The sequence below is a fragment of the Ceratotherium simum genome, chromosome 8, assembly GCF_057802395.1.
Source record: "Ceratotherium simum simum isolate JZ-2026a chromosome 8, ASM5780239v1, whole genome shotgun sequence".
NCBI classification, from domain to species: Eukaryota; Metazoa; Chordata; class Mammalia; order Perissodactyla; family Rhinocerotidae; genus Ceratotherium; species Ceratotherium simum.
Window position 1 is genome coordinate 3,615,203 of NC_141907.1, and position 26,645 is coordinate 3,641,847.

Here is a 26,645-nt window from a genome sequence, read left to right on the forward strand (position 1 = left end):
CACCAGCAGCCCCCTGCCAGCTCTCTTCAAACTTCAGCTGCTCCAGCTCCCCGTGCCTCCCCCAGCCTGGTAACCCTCCAGCCCTCACCCCCCAGGCACCTCGTTGGCTGCCTCTCTCAGCGCCTGTCGCAGTCTCAGTTGCACTTGGCATTCTTGTCTCCCACTCAGCTCACTTTGGTGTGATTGTCTCCTGGCCCAGCACAGAGTTCACCCTGGGAAGTCTGCTGTGCTCTCTGGGGAGCAGCTGCAAGCCCCTTTCACCCCCACGGGATCATAGGAACGAGGGCCGGGCCCAGGAAGCAGAAGCATATTTCACGGCAAAACGTGCTTGGTCTTGGCCCTCAACTCTTCCTACGGAGAGTCCTGGCTCTCCGTTGTTCCTGCATTAACTCTGCAGCTGTGCGTGGAGCACTTACCTGTGCAGCTCTTGCTGGGGCTGTGAAGGTGACTGAGACCTGTTCCCTGCTCTCACGGGGCTCTGTAGTCTAGATGGGGACAGACCACCCACGAGCATGTCAGGAGGCTGGTCAGAGGAACAGGAGCTCTGTGGCCCCTGCCAGGGGCTTGGCTGGTGGAGACAGCCTCTGAGGAAGTGGCCTGGCAGCTGAGGTCTCAGTGGAAGGAACGAGCCAGCCATGGGGGCATTGAGGGAAGGCTGTGAGCACTAGAGCACGAGTGTCATTCCAGGGCCAGGGAGATGCCAAGATGATTCTGAGCAAGACAGCAGCTGACTGGTTTGGATTTGTGTGGTTTGTTGTGACAATTCACGTTAAAATGTTACTCTGAAAAAAAGAGGCTACAGATGGAGGCGAGAGAGGATGGTGGCCTGGGCAGGACAGTGGTGGCCATGGAGAGGGGACAGATCAGAGCCTGGGCAGGATGGTGGTGGTGGCCATGGAGAGGGGACAGATCAGAGCCTGGGCAGGATGGTGGTGGTGGCCATGAGAAGGGACAGATCAGAGCCTGGGCAGGACAGTGGTGGCCATGGAGGAGGGACAGATCAGAGCCTGGGCAGGACAGTGGTGGCCGTGCAGGAGGGACAGATCAGAGCCTGGGCAGGACAGTGGTGGCCGTGGAGAGGGGACAGATCAGAGCCTGGGCAGGACAGTGGTGGCCGTAGAGAGGGGACAGATCAGAGCCTGGGCAGGACAGTGGTGGCCATGGAGAAGGGACAGATCAGAGCCTGGACAGGATGGTGGTGGTGGCCATGGAGAGGGGACAGATCAGAGCCTGGGCAGGACAGTGGTGGCCATGGAGAAGGGACAGATCAGAGCCTGGACAGGATGGTGGTGGTGGCCATGGAGAAGGGACAGATCAGAGCCTGGGCAGGACAGTGGTGGCCATGGAGAGGAGACAGATCAGAGCTTGGACAGGACAGTGGTGGCCATGGAGAGGGGACAGATCAGAGCCTGGGCAGGACAATGGTGGCCATGGAGAGGGGACAGATCAGAGCCTGGGCAGGGTGGTGGTGGTGGCCATGGAGAGGGGACAGATCAGAGCCTGGGCAGGACAGTGGTGGCCATGGAGAGGGGATAGATCAGAGCCTGGGCAGGATGGTGGTGGTGGCCATGGAGAGGGATGGATTAGAGCCGTCAGGACAGGGACGGAGTGGCTGCTGCATCCCTGTCTGCGTCCCCATCCCCATCTCCAGGGGCTGTGTTCCGGGGCATCCACCCCCCTGAGTGTGCTTACGGGGGGGCACACGAAATGCTCCCTGGGTTCTGGCGGCCCAGGCTCTGGGAGGTCCAGTGGGTTGTCCAAGGTGGACACACAGAGCCCAGGTTTGGATGCGAGCCTCTTGCACTCCAAAGCTCGGGATCCTCCACTACAGCTCCCAGAAGCTTCCTGATGAGTGGTCAGGATGAGACTTCACAGAAAGAACAGGGTTGGAACTTCTGCCCTCAACTCCATGCCCCTCACCTACCCCCAGTGCTGGTGGCTTCTGAAAGAAGTGCCTTCCTCCACACGGTCCCATGTTCTTCTTTGTCAAATCCCACGTCAGCTTTAAGCCCCAGTGGAAACGTCACTAATAGTGTTACCAGCTCATCCGTTAGTAAGTGCTGAGCATGCTTTCCTTTGCCACCCAAAACGTCTGTTTCCAGTCGTCTCAGGGACTTACTCTGGGGCCTTGGAATCATGGAGCTCGCGCCCTGGCAGGCGGAGCAGAGGCTGACCCTTCTGGTCAGACACTCAAGACACTGGAAAGGCAGCCCACCTGCCACAAGAGCGAGGCATTGGGCCCCCCTAGGCTGCCGGCTCTGCTCCTGGCCCCTCCATCCAGCAGCCCTGGGACTCAGGGCAGGTGCCTCACCTCTTGCTCGGCGTCCTCGTCTGCCCCCTCGAGGTGATGACATGCCTGCCTCGCTGGGCTCTCATGAGGATGGATGAGCTGGTGCATGTGATGTGCTTGCACGGGCTGGGCACCATGTAAGCACCTGGTAATTGTTGACGGCTGTCTTAAACACACAACCACGTGTGGTTCTGGTTTCCGTCACAGAAATCACTGTCAGATGCCGGATGTTCCACTGACCCTGTTAGCAGAGAGCCTTCGGTGGGGAGGAGACCCGAGTGTGAATCTCCCCTGGGGACTGGGGGCCGCTGGGTCCTCTGGGTAAAGGAGCCACCGCCCACCCTCACTCAAAGGACAGAGGACACGTGGCATCACGGCCTCAGCAGGTGCAGGCGCTCTGCACGTGCTGAGCAGGGCTGCGTCTGCTGCTCACATCTTCCGGAGAGCAGACTGAGGCAGAGAGCGCGCAGGACCCACCCAGTCCACCCCAGTCCACCCCAGCAGCCGGAGCAGGAGTGGAACCCAGGGTGGGCTGCCTTCCCAGCCCACCTTTCCTCCGTCATCGTCGTCTTGATCAGCCAGAAAACATTTCTGCTAGTAATTGCTTTGTTTCTCATTGATCACCGCACTTTGTTACACTTTTTCTGGCAATGACGACCCTTCTCACAGTTCCCCACCTGCCTTTTCAAAGTGCTGACGGGAAACAGGGGCACCTTGAAGCTCTATGTCTGATGGTGGGAGAGCTCCCCAAATGTTGCTGCAGAAAGCACTAGAAAATGACCTAATCATTCTAAGAACATCAACCGAACCAGAATTTTTTCCCTAAAACCATGGCCTGTTGTAAAATCAGAAAGTTGCAAGTGGGGCGCCAGCTTCTTGTGTTCTGCACTCTCACTGACACCGAGAAAGCAGAAGCCTTCTCTATACCGGCATCGGAAAAACGCCGGGCAGTGTTTTTCCTATGAGTGCCCTAATTTTTGCAAGATCCAATAAAGTGAAAGCATTTTCTGGAAGAAAGAATGCAACTAAAGCTCATTTGGTGAAAGTGGCTCGGCTTTGGATACTGATGTAATTCTCCTCACAGAGAAGGGAGCCCGCAGCCACAGCCAGGCCTTGTCTCCAGGGCACTGGATCCTCGAATCCCAGATCCCGGACTGGCTCCACAGCCTTCGTCTCCGCCGGATCTTTGGTACAAGTTACGTAAATGACTGACGGCCGCAGGCTCTGTAGGACTGAGGGCACGGCCTTTCCAGTACTGAGCGTAGCCCATTTGGCAGGTCAGGAGAGGGGGCAGGCATGCGCTCTGTCCAGGTCCCCTGGTTCCTGCGCAGCGTGGGCACTGAGGATGGTTGAACAGACGGCCCTGCGCACTTGAGGACCCGCACTGTCACCTGGCGACGTGAGGCCCATTTCTTTTCTCTCGTTGGCTCGTTTGCAAGAACATTAGGTAATTACAGCTCAGCGTGTTTGCTGCTCTGACAGCCGTGTAGATACAGGGGTGGGGTCCCATCACATGTGTGTCTGGTGGGTCCTTTGGTGCGGTCAGTGCTCCCAGGGCCCGGAGCTCAGGCCCTGAGTCAGTGCTGCCCCCAGTGGTGTGACTTGGGCTAGGTCCTTAACCTCTCTGAGCCTCAGTTTCCCTTGTAACATACTGGGGAGGGCACACACTTATCCCCGTGCCATGCCTGGTAGGAGCCTGGCCCGTGGTGCGCCCTCGCTGGGGGCTGGCTGCCATGGAGGGGGGGCGCTGTTCTGAGCGCTCCCTCTCGCACAACAGATGCAGAGTGAGCTCTGCAGGGCGAGCTTAGCTGTTTCCCAGAAAGTTGGCGCATGAGATGGGCCCTGGAGTTTCAGAGGAGCGCGTTTGGGGAGCATCAGCCCTACGGGAGCCAGGGTGTGGTAGGGGGTGTGGGCAGGGACAGAGAGCGGGTGGCGCCCAGACCTGAAGCTGTGTGCTAGCCAGGACCTGGGTCAGTTGTCCAAGCCTTGCTATCCGGGGCGCACCGGGTCAGAGCCCCCTTTAGAAGGCGTGCTGTGGTGCTGACACAGAGCCGGACTGGACTCGGGAGATCAGCCAGGAGAGGGGGGCCGCGCAAGAGAAGAGAGGGTGGGAGGGCAGGGGAGACAGTCAGAGGTGGCACATTGGATGGGGGCCAGGTGAGCGTGAATCCCGGCTGCCTTCCCACTTAGGGGGTGTGGTGGTGCTGGAAGTTCAGGGGTCACGTTGAGTCGAGTGCCCAGTGGCCATGACCAGAGCCCCTGGATGAAGAGCTGGGCAGGAGCCGCAGACCTGGGAGTGACTGGAGGGTAGTGACAGTGACGGCTGTGGGGAGTGTGTGTGGGTGGGAAGAGGCCACATGTGGGGAAGTGCCGGCATGGTGGGGCGGGCAGGCAGCCCCCAGGGCCAGCTGTGGGCTGAGGGGCCGTCGAGGGTGCAGAGGGGACAGTTGGGGGAGCACGAGGAGTCCCCGTGGGTGGCACATCAAAGGCTGAGGTGACCCGGGCCCCAGGAAGGTCTCGGGGACAGAGGTTGTTGAGCAGTGTGTTTGTCCTCGGGCCCGTAGCAGCCCCCTCTCCCCCCCTGCCCAGAGCAGGAGTGCCACTGCCGGACGGCGCCAGCTTCCCACCCAGCTTCCCACCCAGCTTTGTCCACTGGCGGTGTCTCACTTCCAGTGGGTTCCAGGAATCGTCCACACAGCGCCCCTCCCGTTATTAGTGTGCTTTCATACGCTCACTGGGGCCTCTTCTCCCTTCTGTGTGAACATGTTGAAGCAACGTGATGTACTCTTTTGTAAAAAATTAAGAGCTAGAAGTGGAGTTTCTAAAAATGTTCAAACAGCTCACGCATCAAGCTTGCTTTCCGTTTGAAGCATAAAGGAGACTCTGAACTGGCCACTGATGTTGAGCACGGCGGTCGCCTCTGCTGTGGAAACTGCTCGGAGAATCTGGGTGACTTCTGCAGTGGCGTGTCCACGCAGAGGGACACCTTCTAGGGCAGCATGTGGGAGTGTCTGGGCGGGCCTCGGGGGACAGCAGCCGCGGTGACGCGTGGTCAGACAGCAGGAGCCTCCGGCGTGGGTAAGGAATTAGCACCCGCGGGTTCTGGCCCTGGCTGCTTCCTGGGGTTTGTTGCTGTGTAAATAGATCATGGAAAGTGTGAGTCTGCAACGCCCACCTTCCTCTGTTGGTGACAACCCGTCCTGCTGGGAAGAGCTGGGGAAGCGGCAGTGTCTCAAAGACCCCAGAGCAGCTGTCCTCAGAACGGGCTCTGTGGCCTCAGCCTTGGTTTCCAGGGATGGTCTGCAGGGCCACATCTAAGGCTCAGGAGAGCACCCTGGGCTCCCTGGCAGGTCAGTGTCCTGGGGCACACACTGGGTGCCGAGAACAGCAGAGACGTACTTGCTCACAGTTCTGGACAGAAGCCCGAAATCGAGGTGTGGGCAGAGGTGCCTCCCTCTGAGGCTCTAGGGGAGGGTCCTTCCTGCCTCTTCCAGCTCCTTGTGGTTCCAGGTGTCTGGGCTTATGGGTGCATCACCCCAGTCTCTGTCTCACTGTCACATGGTCTCCTGCCTGTGTCTCTGTCTTCTCTTCTGCCTCGAATAGGGAGACTCATTGGATTCCAGGCCCACCCTACTCCAGGATGATCTCATCTTGAGATCCTTAATGAATTACATCTTCCCAAGTAAGGACACATTCACAGGTTCTAGGGGTCAGGAGGGGGCCATGTCCTTTTGGGGCCCCCATTCAAGCACCACACCTGGCAGGATGCTGGGCGGGGTGCCTCACTCCAGTCCCGTCTCCATCTGCCTCACTGGGCTCTGGGAACAGCTGTGTGGAGGGCGCTTCAGGCCTCCGCTGCCCGGGGTGGCAGAGAAAGCTGCGTCTCCCTCCAAGCTCTCCCTGTCGGTGGCTGTGTGAGCTCAGGCAGGCTGCTTGCAGTCTCTGAACCTTGGTTTCCTCAGCCTGGTGAGACGGTTTGTTTGCTCTTTGTTGGCGTCTCAGTCGTGCTGAGGATTAACCGGTGTAACAGCTGTGAAACCGTCGGGTGTCTGTGGCGGGACCCCAGCCAGTGCTGCATGTGTTTCCCCAGGGGATGGGCTGTGTGACAGAAGGACATCCCAAGACCCACTTTGTCCAGGTCTCGGGTCCAGAGCCAGCGCTGCCAGATCCCCCGTCCCTCCCGGGAGCTCTGAGCCAAGAGCAGCTGCCACGCGGAGGGGCTCCCCTGCAGCATGTGGGCCCTCTGTGCCTGGGCGGGGGTGGAGGCATGGCCTCAGAGCCACATGGCCAGGTCAGACCCCTCCTGCTCACTCATCTCGTGCCCCAGGTGCCTCCTTGTGCCCTGTGTCCTCGTGGGAAGGGGTGGCAACAGCCCTGCTTGGCAGAGTTTTCTGAGGATTGCCAAGTTCTCGGAACCAGCCGAGATGTGACGAGGAGCCACAGGTGTGGGCACAGTGCCAGGGACAGGGGAACGAGGGGGCCATGCGCCTTCCAGTCTCTCCCAGTGGGTCTGCCTTCCAGCCTGCCCCGTCTACGTCCTTGTCGTGGCGCTTCCCTCTCTGCAGCTTCTTCTTGTCCCCACATCACCTCGGATCTCCTTGGGAGGGACGGGCATGTAGTGAGCCCTGGAGAGAGCCGGTGTGAGCTCCCAGCTCAGCAGCCCATCCACAGCAGGAAGGTCAAGGTGGGCCGGCCCAGTGGACGGGTGCCCCTTCTTCTCACCACTTGCCCGCCATCCACTGTAAAGTTGTCCTGCTGTCCATGCAAATCCCCGGTGACTGAGGGGCTGCGCCCCCATTTCATCCAGACTGAGACGTGAGCACCAGTAGAACGTGCAGCTGTCACAATGAGGGGCTCGCCCGAAAGATGGCTCTGTGTCCCTACAGCCTCCATGGTTGCTAGAATAGAGTGGAACTCGGCACGGCATCACAGCAGAGCCAGGAAGCACCCTCACCTGTGCCTGTCCCAGCCTGGCCGCCGCCTGCCGTGCGGTCTTGGGCAGTCCCCCGCCCTGTACCTCAGTTTCCCTGTCTGTAAACTGGCCCCGCCTCACAAGCTCGTTGTGAAGATTCCTTGTACGTGCAAGATGCTCACGAAGCCATCTGTCCCCGGGTAAGTGTGACTGTCAGATGCACTATTGTTACTTTGTGTTCTGTGTTTTCTCTCGTCCTGAAGTCCCCCTGGCAGCATATGAGTGGCTGGTTTGTTACCTGCTCCAAGAGAGTGACCGGAAATTAAATCAAGAGAAAAGATCAGGAAGCAGCGACTTTGAAGCAAGAAACAACTGTCAGGTATACGTTTGTCTTAAAAATTGCTTTTTTGTTATTTGCTCCTAATTCTTGCGCTGTCGTGTACCTGGGAAGCTGACTGTCTTGGCGGTGGTGGCCCCATGACCTCGGGGGTCACAAGGTTTGCTGGAGAGCCAGCGGGGCCTCCCTTGCGGGGCATGGGAGGGGTCGTGGGCCTCATGTTCCTGGTGCCCACCGTGCCCGCCTGTCAGCAGAGCTGTGATTAATGGAGTCGGGATGCTGGGTTGTGGGAGCCTCAGACCCACGTGGGGCCGGGACTCCAGCCCGGGGTCCCTCCTGACCAACCGAATGACGGTCCCGTGACCCATGTGAGGTCACGCCAGTGTGCGTTTGGTTTTCGGAGTCCTTGTTGCTGTCCCCGAGATTTGTGGGAAGGGTCCCAGGGTGGCTTTGGTTCTCACACGTGGACAGGGCCGTCTCTGGTGTTCGAGAACCCACGGCCCAAACCCTGCCCTAGGATACCTTGTTCCGCTGCCTCTGCTCTGCTGTGTCCGTATGTCCCATATGTCTATAGTGATCGGTGTCCTTTGGGAGGCCATGGAGGAAGGAAGCACAGCGTGTAAAACTGGTGTCATCCTTCTGCTTGGTGTCGTGTCCCGAGGCTCTGTGTCGCCCGAGACCCGGCATCCACGTCTGCCGTCTCCTCCAGGGGCCCCGGCCCCGGCCCCTGTGCTGCTAGGGGCAGCTCAACCCTCAGACAGATGCGGCCAGAAGCAGAGTGAGCAGTGTCTTGAGGGACCTGCTGGACACACCTGCCCAGGCCAGGAGACGGGGAACAAGGGTCTTGACTGGAGAGGCCCCTGCCGAGGGGGAGCAACCAAGACCAAACCTGGAGCTTCAGAGGACTCAGCAGATGGCTGAGGCCAGTAAGACCCAAGTTCAATGCCACTGTGACCAGAAGTAGGAGGCGTGACAGTGGCCCTTCCGGAGTGGGCTGGAGTCACAGCAGGCTGCCACTCAGACACTGGTGGCCTCGGGTTGGCTTGTCCCACGTCTCTCCTTCTCTGCTCGTCAGGTCGTCATTCTTGAAATGGAAATGGAGCTGCTCCCCTGAGTTACAACCCAGGACCCTGGGGAGGAGGGCACGGAGGATGCCCACTCCCACCACGTCCGAATCCCACCAAGTCTGAATCCTGTAGAGCTGCCCCAAAGGTCGCTGTAGATCTCGTCCGAGCTGTCCTTCTGCACCCCCATGCCAGCCAGCCCGTGCCTGGCCCCTGGCACATGCAGTCAGACGACGGGACCCGAGTGGTGACTCAGTCGTTTGAGGAAAATTTCACCTTTCTACCTTCGTTAAAGAACTTCGTGACAGCATTTCAGAGAGTCACGTGGCAGAGAATGACGGGGGCAGCCGGCCCAGCCTGGGTCCTGGGTCCGGCTGAGATGAGTGTCCCTGGGGAGAGCCGCGGAGCTGACCACGCGTATCCACTGAGGGGCAGCCACACGGAGCGGCCATGCGTGTGGACGGGAAGGTGGCTGTGAGGCCTGGAGGGGAGGTAGTGCCCCGGGAGGGGTCTGCATTTTCCAGACCTGGTCTGGGTCACGGAGCGTTTCAAGAGTGAGTGCTTGGTCGTCCTGACAGCCGAGAGCTCTCAGGTCCTCCTAAGGAAGATGCGGTCCCTTCCCCGTGGTGCCCAGAGCAGCAGTAGAGCGTGAGAAGACTTCACAGAATGTTTACATAACCTTGGCGTGGGCCGAGCCTTCTTAAATCACGCAGGAAACTCAGAAGCTGTGGAAGAAGAGAGAACTGTCAGCTCTGACTGCGTGAACGTTCCCCATCTCTGAACAGTGAGAGACACTGTAGACAGAGTCCGAAGACGGAGCACAGCCTGGGGCACGCGTAGCATGCACCGACGGGGTCATCCCCGCAGGGAACGAGCTCCTCCCGACGGAGAGTCGGCCTGGCCTGAAACCCGGCACAGCGGCCCCGCCCGTGAGCCAGGGGCCCGGGACATGCAGTTGAGGGACGGCATCTGATGGACAGCAGCCACTCCAGACACCGTCGATGGAGAGTGAACTGCCGTGTCCTTCTGGGGCACGTTACCGTTACCTGCTCGCTCCCGCCAGTAACAACTGCACTTCCTGTTTACCTGCTGTTAGCCGGGCGCACACAGTAGGTTCTTTAAAAAAAACAAGATGCGTTTATCGCATTTCTTGGCTGGGTAACACCCTCACACATTCAAAGCGAGAAAATAGGACAGGGTGGGATGTGGAGTCGTCCCCCCACCTTCCACCCCCGGAGCTGACCGTCCGAGTCCCCGGGACTCCATACAGCGATATCCGTGCAGCGGAAGTGAGGCGAGGATGATTTGTCTCCCTCCAGCCGCACCAGGCTCTTCACCCGTGCCGCCTCATGCCATCTTCCTTGACGGACAAGGAAATGGAGGCCAGGACAAGTGCCCCAGCTCCCGGCTCCCCTTGGGCGGCGTTGAACCCACGGGCTGACCCTGGGGCCCAGCTCCTTTTCCCGTACCGCACAGCTGACGTCTGAACTTGAACAATTCGTAGTTTTTTTTTGCTTACAGTATCTATTAGTTGTTAAAATGCAAATGTCCTCTGAAATTAGAGCACACCAGAAATTAATAGCTGGATCTGAATTCCTTTTCTGGAGCTGGAGGTTTATTGGGGGTGGGGGTTCATGAGCGAGTGAAGGGACCAGTGTGGAGAAAGGGGCCCGGGCTGGGTGTGGGGGGCCAGCCAGCTCTGGCTCAGGAGTGTGCTCCCCCTTCAAGCGTTAGTTCCGGGATTTACTGCTGTAGGTAGGAGCTGACCCTTAGCTGCTTCAGGTCCAAGACGTGCCTCATCAGACTGCTGACAGGGACAGTTAAACAGCCTGGCTCTGAGGGTTAGCTGAGACTGCCCGGAGACTGGGCACAGGGCTACAGGCTCCCTGCCCGGTCCCTGCCCGGGGAGCTGGCAGGGCTGCAGGCTCCCCTCCCCGTCCCTGCCAGGGGGGCTGGCAGGGCTGCAGGCTCCCCTCCCCGTCCCTGCCAGGGGGGCTGGCAGGGCTGCAGGCTCCCCTCCCCGTCCCTGCCAGGGGGGCTGGCAGGGCTGTAGGCTCCCCGCCGTGTCCCTGCGAGGGGGGCTGGCAGGAGCAGTGGGCTCTCCATCTGGTCCCTGCCCGGGGGCCTGGCAGGAGCATCAGGCTCTAGACGCCTCTGCAGATGCCCTGAGCGTTCTTAGCTGGAGCTTTCGTCGGCCGAAACATTTAACTTGGAGAAGCTTTTGCAGGGAGTGGGGACCACACTTGAGGTTGTTTCTGTCCCCCCACAGCCCCTGAGTGGGTACCATGCAGGACACCTTGGGGCCACCGGCCCGTTTGTTAATGCCGTGGTCACGTCTCTTGACTGCAAGTATAGGCTGTTCAGAACTCAAGGAGGGAAGCTGAGGGCGCGGGAACCAGAGCAAGGTCCTCACCTCGGCCCTGTGGACACTTGGGCCGGGTAATCTTGGGGACCTGTCCTACACGTTGTGGGGTGCTCAGCAGCACCCGCAAGTTATGCCAACCACGAATGTCTCCTAATGGGTCCAGGTGCCCGGGAGACTTACCCCCAGTTGAGGAGCCCTGGGTCAACTGTGGAGGCCTCTTGTCTGGATCTGGGAAGCCGGTGGGAAGTGGAACCACTCTCTGTGGCTCATGGACTCTCAGGGGCCACGGGGCCTTTTCTGCTCTGCCACGCCTCTCTTCAGACAAGCTTCCTGCCTGCCCACAGCCCAACGTGGCTGACCCGTGGGGTCCACATGACCATCTAGGCCCAACACATAACTGCCCTCACCCTAGACCTAGCCTGGTCTCTCTAGCCGTTATTTCAGATTCTCAAACGACAGTTTGGTGGCCTGACAGCTGCCCAGGAGAGCCGTCCACCCAGCCCTTCTCGTCCAGTCGGCGGGGCCGGGTGTAGATGTGGGCTCCTGAGCCAGCCGCTGCATCAGACGCCCCGGACAGCAGGTTGCAGGGGTTGACCCCAGAGCCCGGGCCCCACAGGTGTCTTATCTGAACATTTCCCAGAGGAACACTTGGCAGCTGCGTGCACGTCCGGTTCCCGGGACTGAGATGACGGGAGAGTAGAGGCCGCCGTTGCCTCCACGCGAGAGCCCGTCTGAACCTCCTCCCGGTGCACTGGGAGGTTGGTGCTGTCGCCGTCCCTCTTCACGGACCCAGAAGCTCAGGCTTAGGACGTAAGCCATTTGCCCACACTTGCACACTCGAGAAAGCGGCGTGGGTTCGGAGGCGGGCTCTCCCTGACCCCAGGGCCAGGCCGTGAGCTGCTGTGCCAGTGACTGGAACTCAGTGGGACTCAGGGTGTGTTTGTTTTGTTTTGTTTTTGATTTTTTTTTGTGAGGAGGACTAGCCCTGAGCTAACATCCAATTCCAATCCTCCTTTTTCCTGAGGAAGGCTGGCCCTGGGCCGACATCCATGCCCATCTTCCTCTACTTTATATGGGACGCTGCCACAGCATGGCTTAACAAGCGATGCGTTAGTGCACGCCTGGGATCCGAACCTGCGAACTGCCGGCTGCTGCAGCAAAGCACGGGCACTTAACCGCTGCACCACTGGTCGGCCCCCAGGGTGTGTTTTTGATGATGGCAAGGTCACAGGTGGGGCTGCCTTTCCAGGCCTGTTGCTAGCCTGTTCCCTCACTGAAATTGAAGTGTGCTGCTTTCATGGGAAATTAACATTAAAACACTGTGATTTTAATACTGGAAAATCCACGTGGCTGAGGAAGAGAGTATAACAGAGCCCAGAGCTCGGGTTTAGTTCTGAGCCGGGCCTCTCTGCTGGGGTCAGCCTGGCCTCAGATTCACGAGGGACCCACAAGGAGAGGAGCCCGCAGCACGTGAGCACATTTTGGGGGTGTTGGTGGGATTTAATGTATTAACGGGCTCTAGTGAAGTAGTTAAGGGGCGGACGCTGGGCCCAGGCTGCCTGGGGTCAGGTGAGTCTCTGCCCCGTGCTACCTGTGTCCAGAGGGATCCCAGCAATGTACTGGGGGCTGTGGGCTCAGCGCCTGGCCCGGGGAGCGCTCACTGCCAGCCTGCGTCTTCAGCTTCGTGAGCTTCCTCCCCGTGAGGTCCCAAGGGCTTTGGGTGGGTGCCTGAGGGCCTGCACCACCCACCCCCTGCACCCAGCAAAGGCCTCACCTCCCAGCCCTCACTTGCCAAAGCCGAGGGCACACACGCCATAGTGCGCGCAAGAGCAGAGGAGGTGCGGACAGCAGCGGATGGGATGTGTGCCCTCTCAGCAGGCAGTGGCCCAGCAGGGTCTTGGGGTGGACCAGACTGGCCCGAGACAGAGGGAAGAAAGCCCCCACCCCCTGGATTCTCTCTTGAGGGCTTGTGGTCTTGGGCGGGCCCTGGGAGAACCATGGCCGAGGAAGTGCTGACCTGCGTGTGCTCTGGAATGCAGACCAGGTCTGGAAGACGGAGCCCAGCCCCTCTCGGTCATCAGTTTCACCCTGTACTCTGCGCCACGCCCGGTTGAGCTCCGCTAACGTTTTGAGCAGTGTGGTGCCGGGCACTTGACCAGGGACTTCCAGGTCAGGTTTTCTCCTCTCTCCCCATTTATCACTTTGCTGGATTATTTTTTTTAATTTCAGAACTAACACATGCTCATCATAACAAATCAGGCAATACATGCATTATTTTTCTCATTAAAAAATCTGGTAAAATGATAAATCGGAGGCGGGGAAAGAAACGCTAATAGGGGCTGGCCCCGTGGTGTAGCAGTTAAGTGCGCGCTCTCCCCTGCTGACGGACGGCCCGGGTTCCAATCCCGGGCGCGCACCGACACACTGCTTGTGAGGCCATGCTGTGGCGGTGTCCCACATAAAGTGGAGGAGGATGGGCACAGATGTTAGCTCAGAGCCAGTCTTCTTCAGCAAAAAAAAAAAAAAATTGGCATGGATGTTAGCTCAGGGCTGATCTTCCTCACACACACACAAACACTAAATGACTAAATTAATTTAAAAAACACGCTAATAAGTGAAGCTAACAATTATCAGCAGATGTTTTGGATATTGTTTAAAAAAGACGAAGTGGGGACCAGGAGACCTGCGTGACTTTCTGCTTTCACAAGTGAAGCTGGCAACAGAGCTCGTTCTGTACGCGCAGCCCAGCCGGGTGGGCTCACGCCTTGGCCTCTACTCAGCTGTTCCCTGGACATGATATGTGAGTGGGACAGAAAAACTGTGAAGAAACTTGAGAGGAGAGGAGAGTGGTCCTATCCTTGGAGAAGCCGAAATCCCCCCAGCTGAGTCCCGTGAGCAGCTTGCCAAGCGCCTTCTCTGTGGCCCCAGGGGCAAAAGAGCATAGATCTCGTGCCCGTGGGGAGCTACCCGCCGGGGACGCCCCGCACTGCAGTGCCGGCCGGCGCTGGGCAAGCACCGCTGTCCTTGTGCATAGGATGCCGGGGCCAGCCTGTGTTCCAGACGGGAACTGAGCGGTCAGCGGGTGTCCGAGCTCCAGAGCCGGCTCCAACCCCAGGTCTGTCTGCGTGCACCCTTTTCTTTTGTGTTTTCACGAGCCCCGCCCTGTCTTCACTGCTTCACTTGGTGCTCTGTCCTCCTAGGACGTGCCCTGGAATGCGGACCTTGGTCACTGTCCCCGATGATTTCTGCCCCGTGAACGGTGGCTGTGCCTGGGCCGCAGCTGCCTGCTCACGGGTGGGTGGTGGCTGTGTGTCGTTTGAAGGTGTATTACTGCCGCTCCTTGGCCCTGGCGTTCCTGGAGCTCACGGTCCTGAGGAGGTTCCACGAGTACACGCACCAGCCCGGCGTGCCGCCCCCGCTGCGGGCTGTGCTCGGGCGGCTCAGCGCGCTCTACGGCCTGTGGTCCCTGAGCCGGCACACTGCCCTGCTCTACCGAGGTGAGGCCTCCTGCAGGCACCTGCCTCCCCCGCCCGCCCCTTCCCACCCCACCCCACGCCCGCCCAGGGGTCGGGGCGCCCTCTGCTTTATCTGGGAGACTGCTTTCCTGCTGACTTCCCTGGGATTTACTGAGCACTCATGCTGAGTGAGCCTGTGGACAGATAAGGAGCCCAGACACCACGATAGGAAAGGCACGAGAGCCAGAGCAGCGAGGGTGCCCACAGCTCGCAGACAGACATGAGCCCAGGGTGGTGGGGAGGCCCCCCAGGAATGCCCAGACTGGGGACCCAGGAGAGCTTCCTGGAGGAGGTGATGCCTGGGTTGATTCTTGCAAGACTGGTGGGAAGAGCATTAAGCCTGAGTTTCTCAACCTTTTTTTCATTATTGGCCCCGTAAGGAGCCTTTTTAGACACTCTTTGCTGATCGACCCCATGACGTGTTAGTACTACAAATATTCTGTGTATCTGTTTACATCCTGGGTATATCCGGGCTTTATGAAGAGTGAGGTTGTTGCCCCTCCCCCTCCTGAGAACCCACGTTTTCCCCCTGGGGCCTGGTGTTGCTCGGAGGAGGCCATGAGAGTGCACAGTTAACAAAGGAGGGCACAAAGGGGTATGGGCAGGGGGGGCGGTGGGGTTGCAGGCAGGAGACCGCGCCTTCTCTGAGAAACGGCAACTCTGAGTGACCGGACGTAGTTTTCTACAGCAAAGATAACAAAGCAGGCTGTGCAGCAAACGTGTTCTCAAACGTGCAGGGCCAGTGCCTCGGGCCTGTTAGCACAGCAGAGCCCGCAGCGGGGCATGTGGAGGGGGAGCCTGAGGGGGTGGCCCTGTGTACCCACCTGCCATAGCTCTGTCTGTGGCCCTGCCAGCCCCTAGCCCCAGGCTCCCACTGTGGTCATTCTGGGTGTCCTGAGCCACCATCCGTGTGTTGTTCTGCCTAGAACCCTGGTTTTCGCCTTTGGAAGGAGCCCAGCCTGCTGTGCCGCTGGCCCCGCCCGCCTCCCCTGAGCCCCTCCACTCGGCCCCACGCGGCCCACTTGGCCCCATGCAGCCCACCTGCCCCCGCCCGAGCCCCTCTGCCCTGGGCCCCGAGCAGCCCACCTGCCCCCCCAGCCCCTCTGCCCTGGGCCCCGAGCAGCCCACATGACCCCCTGAGCCCCTCCGCCCCCGACCCTCCGCCCCCAGCCCCTCCACCCTGGGCCCAACGCAGCCCACCCGCCCCGCTGAGCCCTCAGATCTTGCGTTCCTCACGCCTGGGCTCTTTGCTTCTGCATCAGCTCCTGGCTGTGACCTCCTGGTTCACGCTCAGGGAGCCGGTGGGAAAAGGGATATGAGAACCGCGGCTGGGCCAGGTGTTCCTGCAGAGGGGTCGCTGCTGGGCGCGGGCAGCGGCAGTGAGACATTTTCACGTTTCAGGATGATTGCTATTTGTGGGTGACTTTGGACCTGGGTTATCTGACCCCAGGGTAACCGACGCTGTGCTTACAGGTGGCTACTTCTCTGGCGAGCAGGCAGGTAAAATGATGGAGAACGCCATCTTGGACCTGTGTTCCCAGGTGAGTGGCGGTCAGCTTTGTGTCCTCTTCTGACTTACACATCACAGGTGACCTCTGGGTATCAGCGCTCGCTGACTTTTGCTGCCCACGTGTTCGTGTGCCGGCAATGTTTAGCAAATACAGGAAAATTAGCGAAAAATATGCTTCTGTCAGAAACGTCAGGAAAGAGTAGCTTGTAGGGAGTATCTTAGAATCTGTACACGTTCAGCTCACTCTCACCCACTTGCACAGCCACGTCGGTGCTTCTTCTCTCGAGCATTTCAGGTTACTCAGCCTCCAGTTTAAATTCGTTTCATGGTGTTTCCTTGTGTGTTGTCTTCTGTTGCCTCCGTCACCAGGAAGGTCAGACGGCCCAACCCCACTCTGTTCCGGCCACGCTCTGTCCAGGACTTCCTACAGGGCTGCCCTGTCGCAGAGCTGTGCTGCCCCTGCAGTCACCACTAGCCACGCGGGCTGTTGGCCGTGGACACGTGGCTGGTGTGACTGAGGATGTTTAGTTTTAATTAAAGAGCCACATTGGGTAGTGCAACTGCGATTAGTTGAGTTGTTACTCTACTCCTGATGGTGGGAAGTGACCCAAAGCCCCGCCAGCATCTTATCAGATGTCCCGAGGACTGGGGACCTGCCACTTCATTTCCCCCGTCCGTGCTTCCAGAGTAGAGAGCACCAGGTCAGGTCTCTACTGGTTTGAGCCGCTGCCCCAGAGCCCCTTCCCAGGCGCCCTCGCTCTGTCTCTGAGGGCTCTGATGAGGGTGTGTCTAACTGTAGTGCACACAGACGGCCGCGTTTGCCTTTCTCAAAGCAGAACCAGTGACAGGAAGGACTTTCCTTTGTGTGCTCCACAGCAATGCGTTGCCGTTTATAAAAACACACGGCTGTCTCCCTGGCCCTCAAACACGCTGTAGGCAGCACCCCCGGGACTGCGCGGCTGGCAGCTGCGGCTGAGGCAGCCGGTGGTCGCGTGCACGGTAACGCAGCCCACGCTTGTCTCCATCTGCCATGTGGCAGACCCGGGATCTGCTCTCCCTCGGGGAGGCCTGGGGCAGCCAGGCGGAGGGGCGCTAGTTCCGTCCCCTAGGCCCTGGTCGGCAGAGGCCTGCACTTGTGCATCATCTCTGGGTGCGTCCGAGCTGCCCCAGCAGAGGTGAGCGGTGAGACAGGCCCTGTGGCCCACAAAGCTGGACTGTTTCCCAGGGGCCCTTTACGTTAAAGGTTGCTGACCCCTGGTCTAGACGGGGCCTGCTCTGCTGGTGGTTCCATCCGAGGTGGGTGGGCTTGTTCATCAGAGACCCTCAGTGCGGAGGGTGTGCGAGCCTAGGCCCAGGTGAATGTGTGCGTTGGGGAGCAGCCCCTGGGCCGGGAAGACGTGCCCATTTCCTGTTCGCTGTGGTCCTGTCACTGCTAAGCGATTGCCCTTCATCCGCATCGTTCGAGTTGCCCCGTTCCAACGTTCTGTCCAGCACAGCCTCGGCGTTTTACCATTACTGTAGAAAAAATCTTTTTTTCATTTCAAGAAAATTCTTGGGAGTCTTCTTATAGAAATTCCAGTTGTCATATTGAAGAATAATTTGTATAATGGGACGAGAGAGTAATAAAACCACTGAGAACCAGAGGGCCTGCGTATTAGGACTTTTCCAGGTGCTCATAAATGCCTTCTCTATTACATTTCTTCTGGACCAATTTTCCTGTGTTAGAACAGCAGCTGCCCAGAGAAGTCAGCGTTCAGAGACAGATCTCTGAAGACAGTTGCCAGTTAATGAGCCGCAGAGTCGTCACTTTTACAAGCAGTCCCTACGTTGTTGAAAAAAAATAAAACGTTGGAAGTCTTGAGTGAATAGCAACATGGTGAAAATATTCAAACTCACACTGAGGGAATCTGTAATCCAGGCCAACGAAAAGATAATGAGTTAGCAGTCGAGCTGCATGCGCCTGCGGGGGTTACTGTTGCTAGTGGGTCGAAGCAACAGACGGCTGGGGCTCTGTTACTCGGTGGTCACCATGGCGATTTTGGGAGCTGCCAAGCGTGTGGACTTTGTTTTCCAACAGCTGAAAGATGACGCGGTTGCCCTGGTGGACGTGATCGCCCCTCCTGACTTTGTCCTGGACTCACCGATTGGCAGAGCCGACGGCGAGGTAAAGAGCAGCCCCACTCTGTGACCCGGTGGGGGACGCGTGCACCCGAGCGTGAGCCGGGGCGCCCTGGCAGCTGATGGCAGTTACTGCAGAGCCCGTGTCGACACGGCCCCAGAGTCTCCAGACGCCCTCCTTGTGGGCGGCAGTGGAGGGGCGGCTTGAAGAAGTCGGGGGGTCTTGGGCGAGTCAGCCGTCCCCCAGCCTGCCCTCCTCCGAGAAATGGATGCCAGTGCCACCCCCACAGGGCGGTGAATCCAGGGTCGGCGCAGGCCTGTGGGACGCGCGGGCCCCGCAGCCTTCTCCCTCTTCTCACCCTCCCCAGGGCCCTTTCCCGTCAGGGTCTCTCTGAGCGTCGTGCAGGGCCAGCTCCACCCCATCAGTGGGCCTCTCGCCCCTTGTCCTGCACTTCCCAGCGGCCCCCACACAGCTCCCCAGTCTCTGTTGCCCCTGGTGCTCCAGAATGGTTTCTTAAAAAGCAGACCTTGAGAAGCCGCTCCCCTGATTGAGCGCTCCACCAAGTGTCCCCCACACCTGAAATACACCCACGTCCCCTCCTGTGCCCCAGTGTGCGCCTGACCTCTGCCTGGTTCTCCGGGGTCGTTTTATGCGTGTTCCTCCTGCCCTCTGGACTCCAGCCTCGCTGTCCTCCTCTCTGTTCTTTGTCATGCTGGGCTTATTCCCACCCCAGGGCCTTTGCAGCTGCTGTTCCTGCTGCCTGGAGCACTCCTGTTCTGTTGGGTCTAAGGAGATTGCTGCCTCTTCAGAGAGGTCTTCTCTGGCCTCCACTGAAGTGCCCCCAGGCGCCCCCACTTTGTTCTGCTGCGTGATCTTGCAGCACTGGTTACTGAGCCTCATGTCCCCCTACGTGACTTTCTCCACCACGTGGAGATGCTGTGCTGGACGATGCGTGCTGGTCTGCTCGGTGCCCCGCAGCACCTTGCTACCTAGGCTGGTTGTCCCTGTGTTACCGTGGGGAGGTGGCATTTCAGAGTTCTGCAGTCACATGCCTGAGGTCTCACGGCTGTGAGCCATGAACAGGACTCACCCCCCCCAACCTCTGACCCCCAAGGTCGTGTTCTTTCTGCCGAGACACCTGCTGCCACCCCAGGCTCTGCTTAAATGGAGACTGAACGTAAGGGGACAGGAGCCCTCCATCTGTCCTCAGGGGAGCCCTGGAATTGGTACTTCAGGAGACCATCGTGAACTTATCCAGTGAGGGGGCAGGTGCCCTGGCCTCCACATAGCCCCGCCACACCTGGGGTGTCCCAGGCGCTGGTGGGGGGGGCGCAGGATGGAAGGGTTCCCCATCAAATCGGGCAGGGGTGGGGACAGTAACATCTGTGCAGGGCCCGCTGTCCTCTGGCTGCATGGCTGGGCACTGGGCATCCTCACTGCGTCCCACACAGTGTATGTGTGCACGCCCACTCTGCTGGGGAGAAACCCAGCGTCCAGAGAGCCCAGGAGGGTTGCCCGCGGTTGCCCAGCCAGGGAGCGGCAGAGCGAGGATCTGGGCAGATGGCTGCCACTTGCAGAGAAGACAGGAGGGCGAGCCTCGGTCCCCTCGTGTGGCCTGGGCCCCAGTGGGAGCACGGAGGAGAACGTGCTAAGCCCACGGGGGAGGGACTGGCCTCCGCCCACGGTGGGGCCTTACCAGGTGGACAGGACAGGCAGGTGGGCGTTTGAGGAGGAAGCAGCACAAACGTGCCTGTCACAGAGGGCCTGGCAGTGGAGTCGGACGAGGACCCTGAGCACACGGGGGGTCTGCCCTGGCCAGAGGGAGCCGGAGTGGCTTGAGCACTGTGCCTGCTCTGCGGAAGGCAGCCCTGCCTGCCTCAGGGCCTGTGGTGACCGGGAGGAAGGGAGGGCCGTCCTCGTGATGGGGCCCCTCCTGGCTCTGGATTCACAGAGCCGCGGAGGCCTCGCCTGATGGGATGGTTTACACAGACGTGTTTCTCCCGGGTTTAAGGATTGATGTCTTAACCAGGTGCTACTAGGTAAGAAGTTCATTGTACCTGAACAAACACAGCTGTAGGAGATTATTTGAGACAATCATTAAATGAAGTATAACGCTCCAAACTGTGAAATGTAACCTCAGATTTATGCCCTGTGTCGAGAAAGCCTGGCTGTGTCTCTATGGGAGCCAAGAACTGCAGAGTGTGGAGGAGGAAGGGCTTCGCGCGTTGAGCAGGTGCAGGGAGAGTGATTGCTTAAAGGTGAAATTGGGCAACCTCTGCCAGATAGGAACCAGGCCTCTCGCCCGTCCCCGTGAGCTCTAGGCGGCTCATCTGTCCCCAGCCTCACGGCCTGGGCGCTGACCGTGTTGGGAGTGGTGAGGCGAGTCAGCAGCAACGTGGGATTTTCACCACCTTCCTCTTAGATCAGCTGCTCTCCCCGTTTCCCCAGTGAGGCAGCTCGGGGGAAGGTTCACTGTGAAAGTCCTGGAGGAGACGGCCAGTGGGCCCCGAGGGAGCAGTCTGATGGGGCAGGCAGAGAGAGGGCCAGGGGACCACACAGCAAGGCCTTCTGCTGCTGGGCTGCACCTCCACCGTGCCAGCCAGCCAGCGGCCGCGTGGGTGCGAGAGGACAGGTTTCAGAAGAAAGCACGTAGACTCGTAGAATCCCATGGTGGCCACACTTGATTAGGAAGCAGAACGTCCGCCATTGACAAGAATTTCCAAAGAAAAGGACGAGTGGGATGTTTTCATCATAAATGTACTTTATGGCACTTTATAATAGCACTGTAACTGTGTTCTACTGAAAAAAGATTTATATAAATTAAATTTAAATCATCTTAGAATTTCTCTAAAAAGTGACACGAGAGAATCTCCTGTTTTAACAAAACTTATGAGGGGGCTTGCGTTTGCACACTCAGCCATCTGAGGAATCGTTATTATTATTTATATATGTCTGTGTTTTTTGCAGCTCTATAAAAACCTCTGGACTGCTGTCCTTCAGGAGAGCAAGGTGCTGGAGAGGGCCTCGTGGTGGCCGGAATTTTCTGCCAACAAGCCTGTCATAGGAAGTTGGAAATCAAAGCTGTAGTCACGAGGTACACGTTCTGCTAAATGTAATTAAGCTAATGAGGACATTGATCTCAAATTCTGGTTCCAGAAGTTACTGGAAATTGCTGCCGCTTTCTGAACACGTACCTCTGCCCTTAACTGACTGGTTGACTGTCCCTTAACTGACTGACAGGTGGCACTCGCCATCCTGGGCTGGGCTGTCCTGAGTCGCCCTGGAGGGGTGTCAGCTGAAGTGCAGGCTCACTGGGATCTGTCGTGACTTGCTGTGCGAAGAGAGAACCTACACGATCACGTCCACCTGAGGGACTGTCGACTCTGGTAATGAGAACTTTGCACGTTCTGTTTCACGCACCGCATGTAAAGCTGACTGCGCATAATTAGGGATTTTCTGGTCAGACAGTATTTTGCGTTCATCTGAGATTTTTGACAAAGCTCCTCTTCACTGAGGACCTAATGATGCCAATATGATTCTTTGTGAATGCCAGCTTGACTTTACCATGTAATTAAATTACATTATAACCTTCCTAGTTTGCACTGTAGACCATCTGAGTGACATAGTTTAAGATTAAGGGAAAGAGAATCAGTTTTATTACTTTCTCGTGTGGAACTAGAATTTTCCATCAAGGAAATGTTTCCAAAGAAAAAAATGCGTCACGGTTTGAATGTCTGGACAACTTAACGTCTTGGGCCTCCCAGTTGTGTGCATGTTACTCAAATCAGTTTGCTCTTCTGGCGGTAAATACCCAGTGCTGCTTGGCCCATGGAGCGTTTGCTCAGCAGACTCACACACACGTGCGTGTGTGTGTGTGTCTGTCCCCAGTGCGGCCCAGGTCTGTGAGCACAGGGCCGATCCGTGGAGACCAGACTGAGGAGGTCGATGAGCACCTCCCCGGTCACTCGAGTTTCTAAGGTCAGGATGACGGGCTGGTGGGGTGCTCTTACTGAGTGCTGTCTCTCTATCCCCTCGGCCGTCGGGTTATCTGATGGTCTGGTCAGTCCTGGGGGCCCGGCTGTTGTCATCAGCAGCCCCAGTGCCCTCCCGACCTCTGCGGCCTTGCAGCCCACCAGGCAGACGTGACCCAGGCGCCCACAGAGTGCAGAGTGGAGCTGAGCAAATGAGGACCATTTCTTATTTTTCAAAATAGCCCAGAGAACTTCTGAGCCCGTGAAGGGCGTGGGTGAGAATCTGTTCTTAAAGGCTGGATTTCTAGCTCTGGAAATTACATGGGTGGTTCCTTGACTTCTCAAGCCTCAGTTTTCATGACTGGAAAATGAGTGCACCCCCCACAGAGCTGCCAGGAGCATCAGAGTGGGTAGGAGGGGAGACTTTTAATGAGCACATACTGCATGCTGGAACTTTCTGTCTATCATTGACCGCCAGACAACTGTGTGAGGTGAGCTGTACTGTCATGCCCATTTTACAGATGAGGAAATGGACCCCAAAGGGCTAGCTTACTGCCCTGGACCAGACAGCCATGACGTGGCAGAGCTGGACCAGGCTCTCCGGTATGACCCAAAGGCCCTGCACGGCCTCAGTCCAACACGTCCTCAGGGCCAGGCACACGTTGGTAGTCGCTGGGATCAGTATTATGGTTTCAACTAGGGAGCAATCCCACCCGATTTAATATCTGTCTGGTTGGGTGGTTTCCTTGGGTTTTAAATAAAGCCTTCACATTTTTTAAGGCTGTTTTTTCCATTATACTCTTCTTTGCCTGCTTTCAGAGAGAATGGGAACAACAAAGGTATTCCAGACCCTTAGCAATTTTGATGGGCCGGTTCTGAGCACAAATCCAAATAGTAGATCAGAGGAGCCTGTTGGTGCCAGAAGGAGGGGCTCGTTCCCCACAGGTCTCCTCAGGGGTCCCCAGGCCAGCCTTCCTGGTCCCAGCCCCTGCCGGCTGGGGTCACACCAATTTCTATCCATGTTCCCCGGAGGCCACTGTGGGCTGTGTGTTCGTGGACGACGCTGCTTTACCCAGACCCCGAAGCTTTCCTGAGCAGTGAGGAGCTGGCTCTCAGGTCCTCTGACGCTCCCGCTGCTGTGTCTCAGCCACGCCCTGCGCCCCAGGACACCCCCTCAGGAGCAGGCCTCGGGCCCCACTTCAGGAGCGACACCTTTATCTGGGCATGTCGGTTTTTGTGTTTGGCCTTTTGTCGTATGGGACCTTGGTTTCTTGTCTAGTCTTGGGTCTGGAGCCACCAGTTCTACCAACAGGTCATAGATGTGGTCCCAAGTCAAGAGTGTGTTGCCTCTAGGAACATAAACAGGCTTGTCTGTAAGTGTCAGACGTGCCGGGCCCTTTGATTCAGGAAAGCTCTGTGATGTGTGACCAAGTGTCCCTGCACTGTTGCATTCTCACGTCTGACTGTTAGGAATGTCTCCATTCCCGAAGGATGGGAGCTGGCTCGCTCTGCGGGCAGGACGTGTCCTCGTCACGAAGGCCCGGAAGCATAGGCTGTGAAGCGTTCGGCCTAGGTGCTGCACCCCTCGTCCCCAGCCTCACCAACGCCCGCTGGTTCCTCTGCCCCTGGCCCCCAGCTGCCTGGGCGCAGGGCTGCACCTGACGGCAGGAGCGGAGTCGGTTAAGGTGTGGAGAGTCATTAAAGGTCATTTAAAAAATAAAGCATCTGAAAACATTGTGCAGTAAAAACTGGAATAATTGGAATAAATTTTAAAAATTTAACCTCATTGCTTTCTACCACTGTTTTTCTGATTATAAAACCAACATGTGGTCGTTCGGTACTATTTCAGTAGTAGAGGAAAGTTCAAAGAAGACAGTGTCACTGATAACCCCACCCTCGAGAATAACCACTGGTCACATTATTTACTTTTGGGCCATAGGGCACAGAACTGGGTCCACCTGTAATCCTGGTTCCTGCTGGGTTTGCCCCATGAACACTGAGGCCAGAAGGTGACAGTGACTTGTGCCTACCCCATCCCTTGGTGGCCCTGTGGACCATGTCATCCCACCTACGGATAACATTCTAGCACACCCCATTTCGAATGCCTTCCTCCTTCTCCTGTGTTTGTGTATACGTGTTTGTGTGTGTGATTTTCCTCACAGAAATGGGGTCGTGCTCTTGCTGGACTTCCTTTCCCCCCTAAAGGTACATCACAGGCATCTCGCCCGTCCAGCAGCATGGATTACAAGATGAACAGACCTCCTCTTCAGGGTTATAGAGATTTAGGGTTTGTGCTTTCTATGGCGGCTCTGGGGTGGCCATTCACGCACATGCCTCTCGTGCGCCTCGGTTCCTGGAAGGGGACTTGGGAGCATCGCAGGCGGCCTTGTGATGAGGTCCCAGGCCCTGGAGCAGGCCGGATGAGCGTAGGATGAGAGCACAGAGTCGGGGCCAGACTGCCTGGGTGGGTCCCAGCGGCCCCGCTGATGAAACAGGATGAAGGCAAGAATCTGCCTCCTTGGGCGGCTGTAAGCCTTAAAATGCGCTAATCTCAAAAGCACGCAGCAGAGAGCCTGGGTGTAGACGGCGCTCCGTAAGCCTCCTTGTTATCAGTCGTCCTCCCGGAGCTGCGTGTGTCCCCCTAGGAGGCGGGAGGCTTTGTTCCCAGGCTCCCACCAGCAGTGTCCCCCTGTTCCTTACTGTTCTCTTACCATCTGAGAGGTTACATAGAACCACATGTCTTGGGTCCGTTTGCTTTTCTGTGCTCCCTACTGGGAACTGATCATGTCTTCTCATATGTTTATAGGCTATTTCTATTGGTTCTCCTGTGATAATTGCCTCTTCTTGTTCTTTGCCTAATGGAGCATTTAGTTTTTAAAATATTTTGATTTTGAAAATATTTTTATGTATTAATAATAATAAACCTTTGACATCCATTGAAAATTATTTTTCGTCATTTATCATTTGCCTTTTGTGTTAATTTTTTCTCTTTGCTTTAATGTAACTTTTAAAATTTTAAATTATATATATATGTATAAATGAAAAAACTAAGAATTGCTTATGCTTCAGCCTTTGAGGTCATGCTCGGAAGGTCCTCTCCCAAACTGAGATGAGTCGCATTTTCATCTGTCTTTCTTTGAGTCCACTGCAGTGTTTAATGGACTGGGGATTTACCTCGAGGTATGATGTGAGGTCGGGAGCTACGATGGTTAGCACAGTGAATAGCACACCAACCTGAAATGCCGCCTTACCAAATGCCAGAACCGTGTGTGTTCCTGAGTCTGTTTCTGCCCTTCTCTGTTTTACTGTCTTTTCTCACGTCAGCTTCTGTTGTTTCCATTACTGTGGCTTTCATACTTTTTAATATCTTTTGGAGGAAGTAAATAAAGCCTTATCTCTCATCTTTTCAAAAAATTTCTTAGGTGTGTGAACTTCGGTGTTATTTTTGTCAAGTCTGGGCACTCCCCCATCCCCAGATTAAAGAAAGATTCTTCAGAATTTGGGAATTTTGTTTAATTTATAGATTAATATCAGGAGAGTTTATATCTTTGCAGTAAGTAGTTTTCCCACTTAAGACCACTTTTTCAAGTTGTTTTTAATAAAAAGCTAGCTCATTTTTGTGTATTTTGTAACGGGTCACCTGTTTAAAACCTTATTTAATTATAATAGCCCTTCGTTGATTCTCCGGTTTTCCTTAGATGTCATTGGCAAATAATGATGGTTTTGCCTTTATCTTTCCAAAACTTTTACCAGTCATTTAACTTTCCTGACTGATGGCACCTGCAGGCCCTCCCAGAGCAGTCCACATACTGGTGACAGCAGGCCCCACCGCCTGGTCTGACATTCGGGAGAGGCCTTCAGTGGTTCTCGTTAGCATGAGGCCTCGTGGAGGACAGACGGCAAGGACAGTCTCAAGGCGGAAGACCAGGCAAGAGGTCTCTCCTGGCAGCAGACACAAATGTATGCCTGTGGCTGGAAATCTCTGTGACCCGCCGAGGACGCTGCCTGCCCAGGGGGAACCGTGTCCCCTGGGTGTAAGAGGAGCAGCCTCCTGTGGCCGTGGGGCTGGTTGGAGGGACACGAATGGAAACCACGAGTATAAAGAAAAAGTCAGCCACACCCCATCATCGTCTTTGAGAGCCCACCTGCATCTCAGGATTGAGGGCTTCAGTGTCACCACCGAGGTTCTTGGTGGCAGTGGAGGTGTGGGCACTTCCCTCATGGCACGTATGGTTGACACAGGGCAGACATTTGGGGACTGTCCCTTTTGATGTGCTTCTGACAGCCCCTCCCAACCCTAATCGTTTTTCCCCGTTCTTTTTTATCCCCCCCAAGGGATTTAAGGGGGTCCTGGCCCTTGGGCTGCCCCCCAGCAGGGATTTTTCACGCAGTCAGCGTCTGTCTGGCCGTCACCCGTCGCACCGTGCGAGGACAAGGGCGCACTAAGGCCCACGTCCTTGTCACGAGGTTCATTTCCACGTGGCTTGGCCCACACAGCTGTTCTGGACATTCCCCAGACTCCGCGTGGAACGTGCCCTGCCAGACGGTGGGCCCTGTCAGAA

General features: G+C 57.1%; 1 protein-coding gene across 10 annotated transcripts in view; it reads left to right on the top strand.

Moving 5' to 3' along the window:
- The window catches only part of ACOX3 (acyl-CoA oxidase 3, pristanoyl), a 56,518-nt gene extending 31,498 nt beyond the window's left edge, over nucleotides 1–25,020 (top strand). For 2 of the 10 annotated variants that reach the window (XM_087434860.1, XM_087434864.1), the window contains 6 exons: nucleotides 7,466–7,581; nucleotides 14,003–14,083; nucleotides 14,291–14,465; nucleotides 15,957–16,024; nucleotides 18,071–18,157; nucleotides 21,080–21,772. In XM_087434860.1, coding sequence (XP_087290986.1) covers nucleotides 7,466–7,581; nucleotides 14,003–14,083; nucleotides 14,291–14,465; nucleotides 15,957–16,024; nucleotides 18,071–18,157; nucleotides 21,080–21,199 — 647 coding nt within the window. In that variant the 3' untranslated portion in view covers nucleotides 21,200–21,772. Of the gene's footprint in view, nucleotides 1–7,465; nucleotides 7,582–8,614; nucleotides 10,237–14,002; nucleotides 14,084–14,290; nucleotides 14,466–15,956; nucleotides 16,025–18,070; nucleotides 18,158–21,079; nucleotides 21,773–22,604 lie in introns of those variants that run through there. The other 8 variants (XR_015553054.1, XR_015553055.1, XM_087434861.1 and 5 more) reach the window with 8 other exon arrangements.
- Nucleotides 25,021–26,645: the final 1,625 nt, after the last annotated feature.